The following is a 14576-nucleotide window of genomic DNA, read 5'->3' on the forward strand; positions in this document are numbered from 1 at the left end:
GTTATACTTTGAACAAAATCCTGTAAGAGGAGAGAGAGAGAGGAGGACAAGGTGCACAGTGTTAAATAATAACGTAATAGTATTAATGTAACAAAAAATGTAAATAAAAGTGCGCAAATAATATATAATAGAACTGCTTACCTAAATTTAAAAAATTCAAGTCTAAGATCTTTACTCAGTTTATAATTGTTTTCTTTTTAAAGAAAAAATTAACGCGCGCGCGCGCGCGCGCGCGAATTCTGGAATATATTCAATAATTAAAAAATCCAGGCATATTTTGGTTTCACAGATTTTTAAAACTCGAGAACACCGAGGAGTTCCTGTAAATTTTAAAACTAAAATTTGTAAACTCGGAATTTCTAAATATTTTATTATAATATTTAAAAAATAATTGTTTCCCTTTTTGTCTGTGAGTGATGACGCAAACGCAACAAGTAAACATTACTTACAAAAAATTCAATAAAATTTACTGCTTTATTAGACGACAGGAAATAATTTATGAATATATTGAATATAAATCTTACAATATATACCCTTTTCAAAATATATGTAAGCAAAATGATATTATATGACACATGAATTATTATGACTGTCGATTTCTAAAGAGAATTTGACGGCACCATTGTTCGAATAATACATTTTCTCTTGTGGTTGAGTAAAATGCGAGAGAGAGCTCGAGAGAGTTTATCAAGGTTCCCTGAAATTAGACCGGAGGAGGGAAACAGACGAGAGACAGGGCGAAACAGAGTAATCCTCGCGGCCAAGAGTCACGGACCCAAGGGTGGACGAGGGTGGCTGCGCCCTGCATACGCGTAACAATAGTTTAATATTCATATTGTCACGTTCGAGTCAAAGGAGCGGCGGTGCGCGGGCACCGCGTCCTAATTCATCGGACAAAAATTTGTGCTCCCTTTCAGGGGGTGTATTCGCGTCGCTCGCTGATGAATTCACTCGAAGTCATTGACGCGACAACATCATCGCTGCACCACCACTCGCAACTCGGACTCGTAATTAAACTTAGCCCTCTACGGTGCGTCTCAATGTGTTTTCTGACTGATTCGAAGCTGATTCGCCGTCGATGAAAGTGTTGAGGCATCAATTGACGCGGGGGGCGATAACGGGATTGGTATAATTTATAAATGGTTCCGACGAAGCCGTTTTTTGATTAAATCTGCCAAAGCCGCGACCTGCACAGAAAAAAAGAAGTGCAGTCAAATCAATATTGATATATACTTGTGTATATATGAATATACGCAAGAATGTAGATAAAATCTTGAAATAAGATTATATCACATTAAATGAAGAAAACGTGCTTGAACGCAGTCATGTATATAGTTAAACAAAGTTTCATATTAGTTCAACCAAGAAAAAAAATTAAAATAAAAAGTTGAAATTCTTGTAAGAAGATCATATCTATATATTCTTGCGTATTTGACACTTTTTTCTGTGTGATAACGAAAAAAATTTCGTTAATTCTTAACTCGGCTATACCTAAAAATACCTGAAATTTGCCTTTTAATTTTTTATTTCTTTTCATATTTCACAATGTATCCATTTTTCAAAAATTATTATTAATCAGAATGTGAAAATATAAGTGATAAAATAACAATTATGACGACTCGTTTTACAAAATTTTTCTATGAAAGAACATAGGTTTTGTACAATAATAAATTTTCCACGTAAAAAATTCTTCGCGAGTAAACGAAAATTTATCTTGCGGAACTATACAATATTATAAACACATACATTTCTATGGTTTTTTTCCTGTTATCCTCGTCAGTGTCGTTGTATCGAAAAAGGGCCTTAGGGATGTTAATTCGCGAAAACGGGAAACGAGAGATATCAGAAAAGAGGCTCCTATTAATAACTTGTCAAGTTTTCCTCGATAAAACTTCCGTCGAGGGAGAAAAGGGCGACACGTCGTCGAGACATCCGACGAACCACGAGCGAGTTCACAAAGACGCCGCTTTAACTTAGCAATTTTAGAAAAGGCGAAAGGAGGAGAGAGAGAAGAGAGAGAGAGAGAGAGAGAGAGAGAGAGAGAGAGAGAGAGAGAGAGAGAGAGCCTCGAAGTAGCGAGGCTATCCTAACTACTGAACAGTATTCGGAATTCGATATTGCCCGTCTTGTAAAATCTGATGGAGAATTGCTTTACAATTTTGCAACAGATATTAATCATTATTAGCACATATTATATATAGTTTTCTTATACTTTTATATCATAAACCCTAAAAATAAAAAAATACTCAATTTCTATGTTGCAACTTCTGCTGTGATATCCTTCTTTACAATAAGATTAGCTTCAAAATATTTAAACTTAATGTGAAAATCATCTCATCGTCATTTTTATATACATCAAAATCTTTGATTCCTTATGTGATTTAATGGCTATCCTTTCAGTCTCTTATTCAATAGCGTCTTCTTTATTTAAATCACGTGATCGTGTAAATTTAAAGTGATATTATAAATAAACCAAATAAGTTTAATTGCTTTCATCTTACTTAATTCTGTCGCAAATTTCAAGGCTCTTTAGCGAGCCGATCTACATATATCTGTTTATCATCCGAAGGATGCGACCGGCGCATCGCGACCTGTGTCCGCTATTTATTGCATCTCTCCCTCTCCTTCATCGGCGCCGCGCACCTCGCCGGGGGGTGAAATCGCAACGAGAGGCGGCCCTTCTAAGGACATCCACGATTGGGCGCCGAAGGGATGTGCCGGCCTCTCGGTAATAATCCTCGCGGTGTTCTTGGTCGCTTCATCGTTCGCATTTAATGAGGGATGGAACGAGCGAAAAGAAGAGGGTGGCGCGGCGGTGGTCCGGACGTATCGCAAAGACGTTTTATTTATTTAATCAAGAAACGCGAATATAAAATGCATAGTAAAGCAAAAGGCGCGAGAGATACGAGGGCACATTTTTGTAATAATGACAATTATTAAAATTATTAATTACTTTAGTAAATATATGTACCTATATTATAATAATATAATTATATATCTTACATGTTATCATACATGCGAACGCTGCCCAATTATCTTTAAATTAATCGACATAAAATAACGACGTTGATTAATCGATTATTCGCTTAAAATTTCGTTTCTGTTTTTATTGCGGACGTCTTACTGTTGAACGTATGTAAATACTCAGCGTCTACCGCGTCAAAGGGCTAATATGCCGAAAGTACGACGTGTGCATGTACGCGGGGCGGAAGGTATCGATACTCCGATAGCAGCCACCCCCCGCGGCGCGGAACACCTGTGTCCTGCCCCTGCGCCGCAATAATGTTGTCCTCGACGACAAATCTTCGCGTCGCGTCGTCATTTCGTTACCTTCGAAATATTAATCTTGGTCGCTGGCGAACACACGTGTGCGCGCCTCCAATCTGTACAACGACGACGACGACGACGGCGGCGGCGGCGGCGGCGGCGACGGCGGCGGCGGTGGTGGCGACCACGACGACAACGACGACGACGACGGGGGAGGGGGGGAGGGAAGAGGCACGAAACGAACATTGTGCGCACGCCATAACAGCGTAGCAATAACAGCGTTCCATTATATGTAGCTACACCGCGAGCGGCGAGATTGCAAAACATGCCTAGATTAATGTTTTCTCATCCCGCGGCTTTGTTGTGCAACGCGGGGGCGAAAAGAGGTGGGGGGCGGGGGCGAGGAAGAGGCAGAGGAGTCTGGAGCGGGGGAGGGTGCGGACGGATAGTGGCGGCGCACCCTCTCCTGCCTGCCTGCCTCTCGGAGCCGCGGTTCTCTACTTCTCTTTCTCTATCCTGTCGTCCCCTCGCTCCGCCCCGCCAACAACCCCCTCCTCACCCCGTTCTATATACAATCGCGTCATGCGACAATGAACAGTACGAATTACGTTGCATTCTCTTTTGCGGCTCTCTTCGATCGGCCCTCCGCGCGCGCAGTTCCGCAGCGCGCGTTATTATTCCGCGTCGCGAGGAAGAGCGAGTTAAGTACCAGCGCGAAATAACGGCCGCAGATCCCGAGTGATGAGCAAATTAGAAGGAATGTCGAAACAAATTATGACATATATTTTATGTATATACAACATATGTCACATACACATGTATGTATAATATACAATGCTATGTATGTGTAGTATGTACTATATGTAGAGGGGTAAAAGCCATAGTGGTGTAAGTCAAATTTTTTTTAATATTGACTCGCGTGCATTGATGCAATCTATACAATATATAATTGCATCTATGCACACGAGTCAATATCTTAAAAAATTTGACACACCAATGGCTTTTACCCCTCCATGTATATAAATGCATTAATTAAATATGTTAATAAGGGAAGATCCTCAACAGAGAAATTTCAAGTTATAAAATTTTGGCAATACATAGAAGATGTCCCGATATGTAACTGTTATGAACTATTTTTACTGCTCAAATTTACCCTGAAAAATAAAATCAACTCCTGGAAGTTGGCCTATTGTTTTAGTTTTAATATGTCAAAGTTTCATAATTTTTTTAATTTACGAGTTGGGGTTCTTCCCTCATCGTAAATCATTAATAGATCAGGTCGCATATGTACATACAAATTTAAAATTTTCAAACTTAATTTTGAAAAATAATTCTCATCTTTTTTGACGGAATAGAACATTTTTCTCGAGAACAAAAAAATGACTCGAAAAAATGGTACAGTACTTTTTGATCGTTTCATGAAGAATCACTCTTATTGGTTGCAGCACATATACCCTGAAAAAAAATCACCGTATATATCCTTCTCTTTGTACTTATCGCTCGCTGTTGTTGGCGTTACATAAAAGAAAATATCGGGATGAAATTATTCATTAAGTTTAATTTGCTAGCACAGCTTATATTCCAATATCTTTGTGAATTTTCAACATATATATAAAATTATGATTATCTGACACGAAAAAATTACTAATTAGCAGTAATAAAAAGATATTTAATCGGCAAAATTAAATCACCTGTGTTCGACAGAGATAGAAAGAAAGAAAGAAATGGGAGATTAGAAGAAGAGGGAATTAAAATGTAGTGGATAATTTTTTTTTATTAAAATTCCTCTTTTTACACTACATACGTGCATACCACACGTCTACGTCATCTAAGTCATGGAATTCTTAAATTTTTATAAATAGATTTGTTCAATATTATATTAAATACTTTTTAATTATATTCTCGATGAACCAGTCAGCCGTAAATTGCAAGTGCTCACCAGGTAGTGAAAGATAATAGACCTTGCCGTCGTTTTCCATTGCGCGTAATCCGAGCCAGTCCTACGAATGACGAATCAATAATATATGCATTGAGCGACTATGTTTTTAAAACAATCGCGCGAGTGCGTACCTGTTGGTACAGCTCACTTTGCTGCAATTTCTGCACCTCCTTGGCCTGGCCAGGCTTGTAGAATCCAAACCATTCTGTCTCCACTGGTTCGACCATTGTATCGTTCTCGAATTTAACGAGAACTAAAGCTCGAAGCTTTTGAAGATTATTCTTATATTCCTGTTGCGACATAATCAATATAAATAACAAAAATATTAATTAATATTTTTATAATGTAATTTCTATTTTACCGTGCCTGTCCTATAATTTTATAATATCGTTAAAGTTCTGTATCGCGCGGTAAACATTATGTAAGACACGTCACAGTCATTTTAATCCTGACGCAAGATGTGCCTCACTTACACATAACAAGTGATATAGAACATATTCATGATTTATATCAAATTTAAAATTTTAATACATTATTAAGCTTACCGTGTTGTTAACATTTTCATTATTGATCTCGGCAAGGAAAAGATTTTTCCTTTGATATTCATCCTCCTGCAAGGGATCGTGCCAGAAAGAAGCTTGTATCAACGAGTTTTGAACGTACCTAAGGAAAAAATTAAAACACTAGAGAGCGTTTCCGCTAAATGACGCTAAATAACTTCGAAGGTCACGTAAGCGAATACCATAAATATGCGCCGAGGTGAAGCATACGACGCATGTAATTGCACAATCGAGATGTATCTGAGCACTTTGGTATACCGAAAACACCTTGATGCTGACCGCCTAAAGATATCAAATTCAACATTGGAGGATTGGGGCATCTCTGAGCTACTGCTCTCCTAAAATACAGAACGACGTTACACACCAAGGACTGATTGAAATTTTACATGGATACCGCAAGGGATTAAAAAATTGATAAACGAAACAATTTACAGGAATTGACCCCCTTGTGAGAAGCCAATGGCATTGTATCCATTTTGGAGATTTGTGTCTTGCGACAGTTGCTCGCACACGTGCTTTATTTGATCATTAATATTTCCGAAGTAGCTGTTCTCAACATCCTATAAGAAAAGATGTTACGTCTTGATTTTGCATTAAAACAAAATAGAATAATAGCGCAAAATTGTAAGCACAAAAATAATACATGATTATCAGACAATTGCACAGACTTTCATAAAAAGGTTTATATACAGAAAAAAGAAATTAAAATAAACGAATCAAGTATAAATTCAAGAACACCTGGGGCAAAGGACAGGAGGCAAAGATGTAAGATAAATTTCATACTTATATGGAACATTTTTCCAAATATATGTTTTCGAAATTATTGATAATCATGTCCAACCTCTATCTCGTTGTTCCCAATACGTATGGAATGGACATAAACCCCAGGGATTTCGGCTTCAAGGATCCGTTGTATTTTTCCAAGGCTGAAAGAGAAGCAGCAACTATCACCTGCAAAAGATGTTTATCTCTGCTTTTATCTCTGAATAAAACAAAAGGAACGCTAAACAATAAAAAAAAACTGGAAATATCAGAACACTCCAAGTCAAAAGAAAAAAAACAAATTCTATATTTGAGTAGGATTAAGTGAGCGATATTTATTAATGGTATTTCCTAAAGAAATAAAAATCCAGAGACTGTGAATTTGGGACGTCTTGAATTATTCGAAATACTAGAAATAAACAACGGTGGGATCTCTGTGAGTGAAGGCAAAATCTAGAATCTTCGTTACGACTTTGTTATGACTTTATACGTATATTATGCAAACTAACTGATATTATTCCACTTGTTATAATTATAAGGAAACTTCTATCTCCAGCATAATTCACTTTATTTTTAAGCGATAAAGATATCACAACATTTATACACGCATAAATACCGATAAGTGCGCGATAAGTGTATATATCTAGTCTCCACAACGAGCTCATTTTCAGGCAATTACAGAAAGAAGCGTTCTTTATTCGCGAGGTGAGATCAGACTTAATTTGATGATTGCGCGCAAAAGATATTGCAGCTAGTTTGCTGGTAATTACCGCAGCGGAGATTACGGCAAAATGTAATCCTGTGGAGGGGGAAAAAAAAAACATGTGCAGGAAAGCGCGGAAAGTGAGCGTTTAGGTTTGGAAAGTGAGGAAGTGGAGTATTTTGAACGGGCGGTCGGAGATCACCTACCCATTCCATGCCAGAGCACCACCGGCACCGGCGAACCGTCACCGGTTGTCACACCCCTTTCCTCCTCGCGCAAACAACGGCCGGCATTCGCGAAGAAAAGTGTCACGGTGACGAGAATTAAGCAGGTACGACTTATCGTCGGCTCCACCGCGACGCGATCCATGTCGACCGTCGACCGCGCTTATGTTGAAGCAACTAACGCGAATCGACGCTTCGCAACGCTTTTTGCGACACCGTTAATCATCGCCGGCGCCGGCGGTCGAACGCAGCTGGGTGAGCTGGGCGCTGGGCGCAGCTGAGCGCGGCAGCAGCTGAGAGACTTGAGAGAGGAGAGAGTTGACACTCGGACTCGGAGCTCGGGCTCGGAGCATATACACGTGAATGTTTGTTTTTATCGCGTGCGTTTGACCGACGACCGACGCGCCACGCATTGCCCGCATCGGCAAGTTTCTCGAGACGCTCATTCGGTAATATAGATTTCTGCATTGAAAATTCGTCTCGTTCGTCCCGAATATATATGTATTATTTCATTATAGCGCTTTGTGGCGTCACTTCTCTATAAGAAAAATCTTATATTTTGCTCGATCTAACGTGATATTTAATTTGATATGCTAAAACGTACTTGTAATTTATTATAATGAAAAGAAAGATTTGAGTAAACCTTCGAAAATTAATAACATTTGTCAGTAAGAATAATTTAAAAAATAACTTTAAATAAATTTTGATCCGTGGAAAAGATTTTTGTCTATTTTAACTATATTACGACTATATCCATGATCTAAAATTTTCTCTTTCAAATTTCCAAATTATTATAATTAATAAATTGTATATTAAATTTTTCAAATTTATTATATACATACGTACATATATTCGATGTTCAGCACAATATGTACATACAAATCAAATTATCATATTGCAAAAATAAAACAATTGAAAAGAAACATTTGCTCTCTTAGAGAAAGGAGAGAAAAAGAAAGTAAAAATAAAAATTTGAATAGTATCCGCTGACGAGATATAAGCATAATTAATGCTCTTTTTTTAAAACAAACCTCGATATACGTTCATGAAAAAAATAAAAGTAATTTTACAGTTTTTATCTATTTTCAAGTTCAAGATTTCACTCGGAATTTCGTTTTTAAAATTCCGTTAATTATACACAATACATATATTGTTATAATACATCTTATTTTTCTGTATGTTTTTCTGCGAACAGATATTATACAAAAGAAAGAAAACCTGTATAAGCATATTTTATACTAGCTGGTTACCCGGGCTTCGCCCGGGAGTCGTTTTTCTTAAAGGAGTTCCATAAAAGAGTCGGGTTGATTTAAAGACGATAGTTTAACTTTTACACATGAATAACACATTTTAGGTGCTTAAGTTTTAAACTTTTTTGCTTAACAATGATCGCATATTGGATCAATTTTCCAAATTATTACTTTCGGATGAAATTGATATTCGTAATTTGAATCATACTAAATGTCTCTAATTTCAAAATGGACCGCATAAATGATTTCATGGATTAAACATGTCGTAACCGGTCTTTTTCCACTCAAGTTTTACACTATTGAGTCATTTCCGCTTCTCCGATTTCATTTACCGATTAGCGACATTATCCTTTGGTTTACCCTGGCGTTTTTTAGGGAATTTTGAGATTGCTCGCTCGCGATGAACACATAACCTCGATTTTTCGCTTAAAAAATCAATGGAAAAAATCGGTAATCGGTAAGTGAAATATGACGTAGTTCTACGTCAAAACTATAACACACTCTATAGCACTCTACGGAAAATTCTACCCCTATTTCATATACTTGTGGCAAAAATTCGGTCCAATATATAGTTTTTAAGTTAAAAACGTTCAAACATACATTTCGGGTGATGTATAATTGAACGTTTTTAACTTAAAAACTATTGGACCGAATTTTTATTGAAACCATATAAAATAGGGGTAGAATTTTCCGGGGAGTGCTATAGGGTGTATAGTTTTTCGTTATCTATTTTCTGGAAAACGATTTCTTTAATTATTTAATATTTAAAAAATAAAGAATTAAAAAAATCGGTTTCCAGAAAATCGGTAACGAAAAACGACACACCCTATAGCACTCCCCGGAAAATTCTACCCCTATTTCATATACTTGTGGTAAAAATTCGGTCCAATAGTTTTTATGTTATTAACGTTCAAACATACACCACCCGTAAGGATTTTATATATATTAGTATAGATTTGTATAAAAAGAGATAATACGTAAAGATACACAGTAAAAAATTTAATGTCAATGAAAGTCCACTCTAAATTTTGTGTTAAAATAACTCATTCATCGTGTTACTTATTGTTGACATTCAGAAATGTGTTATATCGACATTTTTTACAATGTATGTTTACAATAATGTAAAAATAACTTGTAAAAAATGTTGATATAACATTTCTAAATGTCAATAAGTAACACGATGACGATGAATGAGTTTATTTTAACACAAAATTTAGAGTGGACTTTCATTGACATTTGGTACACAAAATTTTTTACTGTGTATATAAAGAAAAAAAATATATAAAGAAATATAATAATATATAAAGAAAAAATAATTTAAAAAGAAGAGAGAAAATGCCTTAATATTTGATGCTAGTCAATCGTGATGGAAATCACAATTACAGATTCACATTAAGGGTCCGCCGTCGTGAAAGCGCATTATTACATCGCATCGCATCGCATCGCATCTCGTTGTTATTTCCGCGCATTAACGAATGCCATTCGTTCCTCGCGGTTGGCGGAAGAAACGGACCCGGGCGGGTTGGCGTCTCCCCCGTCGGAGGGGAAGACGCCGGTGGTTGGGGCGGGTGGAGGAATGGCGAACCAGTGGCCGTTTTTGTTTAGCGAATCGCCGCGATATCCGGAGCACAATGCGCGATATCCAAGCCGCTTGTTCCGGGGATACATTGTTTCCGTTCTTCGGCGTTCTGCCCGCGTATGGAAATGCAGTAATCACTTAAAGCGGATCTGTACTGACGGCCATCGCGATGCATCGTCATCGGGCAGGAAAAGACCCGGGCTATTGTATACGCGATCTCGTGGTGGGGCTTTCGTGAGTCGCCACGATTCTTCGTACTTCGTCACTCTGGGAAGAAATTGTTTAATAACTCTCGCTATACCAACAATTGAACTCCATTTGCTGGACTTCGTTAAATTTTAAGTCTAAGAACGATATCGAGACACTCAAAACGGGTCCGTCTTAAATTCCGATTTAATAATTTCAAGCATAATTCGAAGATATTGATTAAAGTTTAGATAATCCGAAGTAAAACAATCGAGTCATTTATGTCGATGGAAGTTGATGGAGTTCAGCGATTTCCAAGACAATGATTTAATTTAACGACATCCAAGATAGTGTGATTTAAGTCAATAATTAACAGTTATTATCATAATAATCTTCTTGACGATTCGATTAATCTTAATAATAATATTCGTCATATCTAAGCATACTAATTTGTATAAATTGTCTCTTAAATCTTTACTTTTGGACGATAAAAGTACAGTATAAGGAATACATAAAGGGCTAAGAAACAAAAGACGATTTTTAAAGACGGGTTTTCGCAGAAAACCGGGAATAGACGTTTTCGAAATCATAAATACCGAGAGAGGAAAGAGATGCGGATAAGGGAAGCGGAAGAGTTGAGTTTGTGGAGGAAAAGGGAAGGGGGGGAGAGGCAGGGAGACGGAAGGAGGCAGAGATCGATCGAGGAGATGATGGAAAGGGAGATCGACATATTAAATAGGTGCGGGCAACGGCTGCAGCGAGTGCCGGCCAGTCCAATGAGCAACAAATTAACCGGAAATCTTCCTGAGAGGTGGACTCAGGGGTAAGATTCAGGATGGTTGCGGTTAAGAAATTCCTCGCGGAGGTTTACTATCCGTTTTCCCCTTTCGCGCAATATCCGCGGGAATATCACGCAAATCCGTCGAATTAAATTTACTCCAACCCTCTGTGGACAAAAGAAGCTTTATATTACTTTACATTATTTTAGATTTTTTTCCACTTGTGTGGTTCGATGTAACCGCGAAATTTGTTATACCAGAAGATTGGATATAAAGTTTTTCTACACTGTTAAATTCGTAGTGTCAAATTATACTTAATTTCAGTCATTTTTAACCATTCCTATATTATAACTCGCCAAAGAATTAACGAAGAGGTAATACACATATAATTAGATATTTTTATTCTTCTATAATCAGTTATTACATTTAAAAATAATATTACAAAATTTTATGATTTTAATGATTTAAGGATGTTCTATAGGTAGGTACCGTCCCAACCAAAAAATATGCAGGAAATATTAAAAACTCTGATATTAATTCTCTAAAAAAAATGTATATAAATAGTTACGGAACATCTAATAGAATGTAAAAGACGTAGATTTAGTGACTGTAAATAACTGTTACTACTATTTTTTTTCCAAAAAGTTTAAAAAAAAAGTTGTAAATCGTTTCAAATTTTATTTTTGTTTGTCGATGATCTGCTTGTGTGTAAAATATTATATTGGTAACATTTTTTAATGTTTACACTTTTCTCTGTAAAACCCTTTGTAAAACGGATATTCAAGAATTGATAACTTTTTATCTAAATTGTGAATCAATTTGAAATTTAGCCCCGAACTTTGAAAGAGAATACACAATATATGATGTTAAATGTTTGTCTCAACTTCGTCACATTTTAACTAACTCTTTAGAACACCCTTAAAACATTCAAATTTATTTTCTGGAAAGCTTCGTATTTGGAGTTATTTCATCGTTACGGCAAAGGAACGATTATCACGCTTTTAAAAAGAAATAGATAAAGCAAAGCAAACTTTTGCGTGCAAAACGCAATAGACGAAAGAATATTCCGTTTCCGGCGATAACGGAAAGACGCTTTCCTTATAATACTCGCGAAAGGATTAACGAAAAGATCGACGAAGAGGGTTCCCGGTTCCCGGTAATGGCCCGAAAATCGGCGCGGAGAAGAGTTCACCCCTTTACGTCCGCGGCCGGTGGCGAATACGCTGTGACGCGCCCTATACCACCCCCTCCCTCCCGCCTTCCCGCATTCCTCTATCAGCTTCCCGCGCTACTTTCCACCCCTCGCGCCGCCGCCGCTACACCTCCTTCTGCGGCGTAATGAATCCAGTTTGTCCGACTCCACCGCCTTCTCCGGCTTCGCCGTTGGATTTTCCCGACCTAGCCGTCCTAACCATCCTGACCGTCCGTCCCAACCACTCCATCCATCCATCCATCCATCCGTCCGTCCGTCCACACCGCGGTAACTGCGCTACGTGAATCACTGTGCTTTTCGGTGCCACCCCCGCGGCGGCGGCCAACCCGCGCGGTCATTTTGCATCTCTCCTCCTATCCCATTCCCCCTGCCGTTCGTCCCCCTCCGCGACCACGGAGCTGCACGGGCCGCGCGCGCCCGATGCCCGTAATTACATCGAGTTCCCTTGACGATGGGGGGGGGGAACGCGAGAGGGAAGGGGTCGGTGTGTGTGTAGAGGTAGAGGTTCTAATTAATCAGCTAGCCGCAACGCGCGCGAATCGTTCCCATGCAGCACGCGCTGCGGCACGCCTATAGGTTGACCGTCGACCAAAGCACCGTGGGCCCTCTCGCCCCCCCCCGCGCGGGGGTGGCTTTCCTCTCTCAACCCTCTCTCGGTTCGGCCGACGTTGTTAACTCTTAGACGCGTTCGCTCGCGTAGCATAATTTTGGTTATACGCGTCGCGCGATTTGTATCGCGACGAAGTATATATATAGGATTATTCTTGAATCCGTTCACTCGCAAACGAATGTATGTACGTGTTGTAATAAATGCGACAAGGTAATACGACATAAAAAAAAAGATAATAGTCTCGGAAAGAGGTACCGTTCCAAAAAAACAGCGCCAAAGGATTAAATGCGCTTGAAATCGCATTTAATTTAAAAAGCGACCCTGGAACGAACATAAAAAATGTTTATTTATGTAGGAGTAAATTCTTCCAAATTTTTGACGATGTATCCGAGTCAATATTTTTAATTATAGTATCTATAATAATAGTACTTTTCTCTGCAATTAATGACTCTTATATTTTATCTGTTTTGATCTTAAATTCTTGATAGTTTCAGAAATTTAATACATTGCAATATAAAGGTGTTATTATTATTATTCTTAATATCTTCTCGCGATAAAAAAAGGGGATATCATATATTTCATCAGGCCGCGCCGGCTTGAATTTGCAACCGAAACGTTTTGCAACGAAGGGTTAATCGGCTCACCGTTCGCCGATCGAGGAACGGTGGAAAATTGACGTTCTTTGTTGCCGCTTTATTCCCCGGCGGCTTTTCAGCGGCGGATCTTCCTCGCCCCTTCAGGGAGCGAAAGAAAGAGAGAGCGAGAGAGAGAGGGGGGGGGTTGATTTTCGCAACATTGATTTCAGGCAATAATTACTCGTTGGAAACCACCGAGTTTATATAGAATACATCAGGATTGAAGGTTTCGCCTCGGCCGCAGCTGCAGTAGCGTCGTGCTAATGAATCTATTTTACCCGTTCCTCAATCCATCGGTCCTCTCTCGCTCCTCGCTCTCTCTCTTTCCCTCCCGCCTTCCTGCTTCCTTCGTCGTTCTTCCTGCAGTTATATGTACGATGTATATCGAGACCGAAAAATATCGACGCTCTATTATGTCGCAGCCACAGCGACGTAAACAAATATCGTTGCTTTATCGGTAATGCGATATATAATCACTGTGCGAAAATATGATACGAGCAATCGTAAACGCCGTTTGCGAAACACCAGACAGAGTCGCAATCGGAGTTCCTAGAAAATCGCGGTATCGCAACTGATCGCAACCGTGTTATTTTACAACGCAATACGATAATTCGCAATCAATCTCACTACGATGACGTTAATAAAGAAAAGTCTGTATATTATTACCTGTTCGCATACATCCTTATTTATATTTTTAATTATATTTTTTCGATCTTATATACTTTTAATTATTTTTTCGTTGGTTTTTATTTCTTCGAGATTAACATTTATTTATTATTTATATTTAACAAATTTTTATATATATATATATATATAATAAATGTATAATATTTATTATAATATAATACTTTAAATTAAAAAAATTATTA

At 38.2% G+C, this 14576-nt stretch overlaps 1 protein-coding gene across 1 annotated transcript; it reads right to left on the reverse strand.

Moving 5' to 3' along the window:
* Positions 1-5023: 5023 nt before the first annotated feature.
* On the reverse strand, positions 5024-7790 carry Ppt1 (Palmitoyl-protein thioesterase 1). The gene is made up of 7 exons (XM_077412500.1): positions 7438-7790; positions 6608-6717; positions 6199-6326; positions 5949-6104; positions 5752-5869; positions 5338-5496; positions 5024-5267 (listed from the first exon to the last, which is right to left on the reverse strand). Exons 1-7 carry the CDS (start codon positions 7598-7600, stop codon positions 5142-5144), a joined length of 960 nt encoding a protein of 319 aa, XP_077268626.1. The 5' UTR covers positions 7601-7790; the 3' UTR covers positions 5024-5141.
* Between the last annotated feature and the right edge of the window lie 6786 nt (positions 7791-14576).

The sequence above is a fragment of the Temnothorax americanus genome, unplaced genomic scaffold, assembly GCF_048541705.1.
Source record: "Temnothorax americanus isolate GAGA-0224 unplaced genomic scaffold, ASM4854170v1 Scaffold30, whole genome shotgun sequence".
Taxonomy (NCBI): Eukaryota; Metazoa; Arthropoda; class Insecta; order Hymenoptera; family Formicidae; genus Temnothorax; species Temnothorax americanus.

Coding starts and splice junctions, on each gene's coding strand:
- Ppt1 (XM_077412500.1), bottom strand. CDS start 7,600: ATGGATCGCGTCGCGGTGGAGCCGACGATAAGTCGTACCTGCTTAATT. Junction 6,105..6,198: donor TCACAAGGGGGTCAATTCCT/GTAAATTGTTTC, acceptor TCTGTATTTTAG/GAGAGCAGTAGCTCAGAGAT. Junction 5,268..5,337: donor AAAGTGAGCTGTACCAACAG/GTACGCACTCGC, acceptor CGTCATTCGTAG/GACTGGCTCGGATTACGCGC.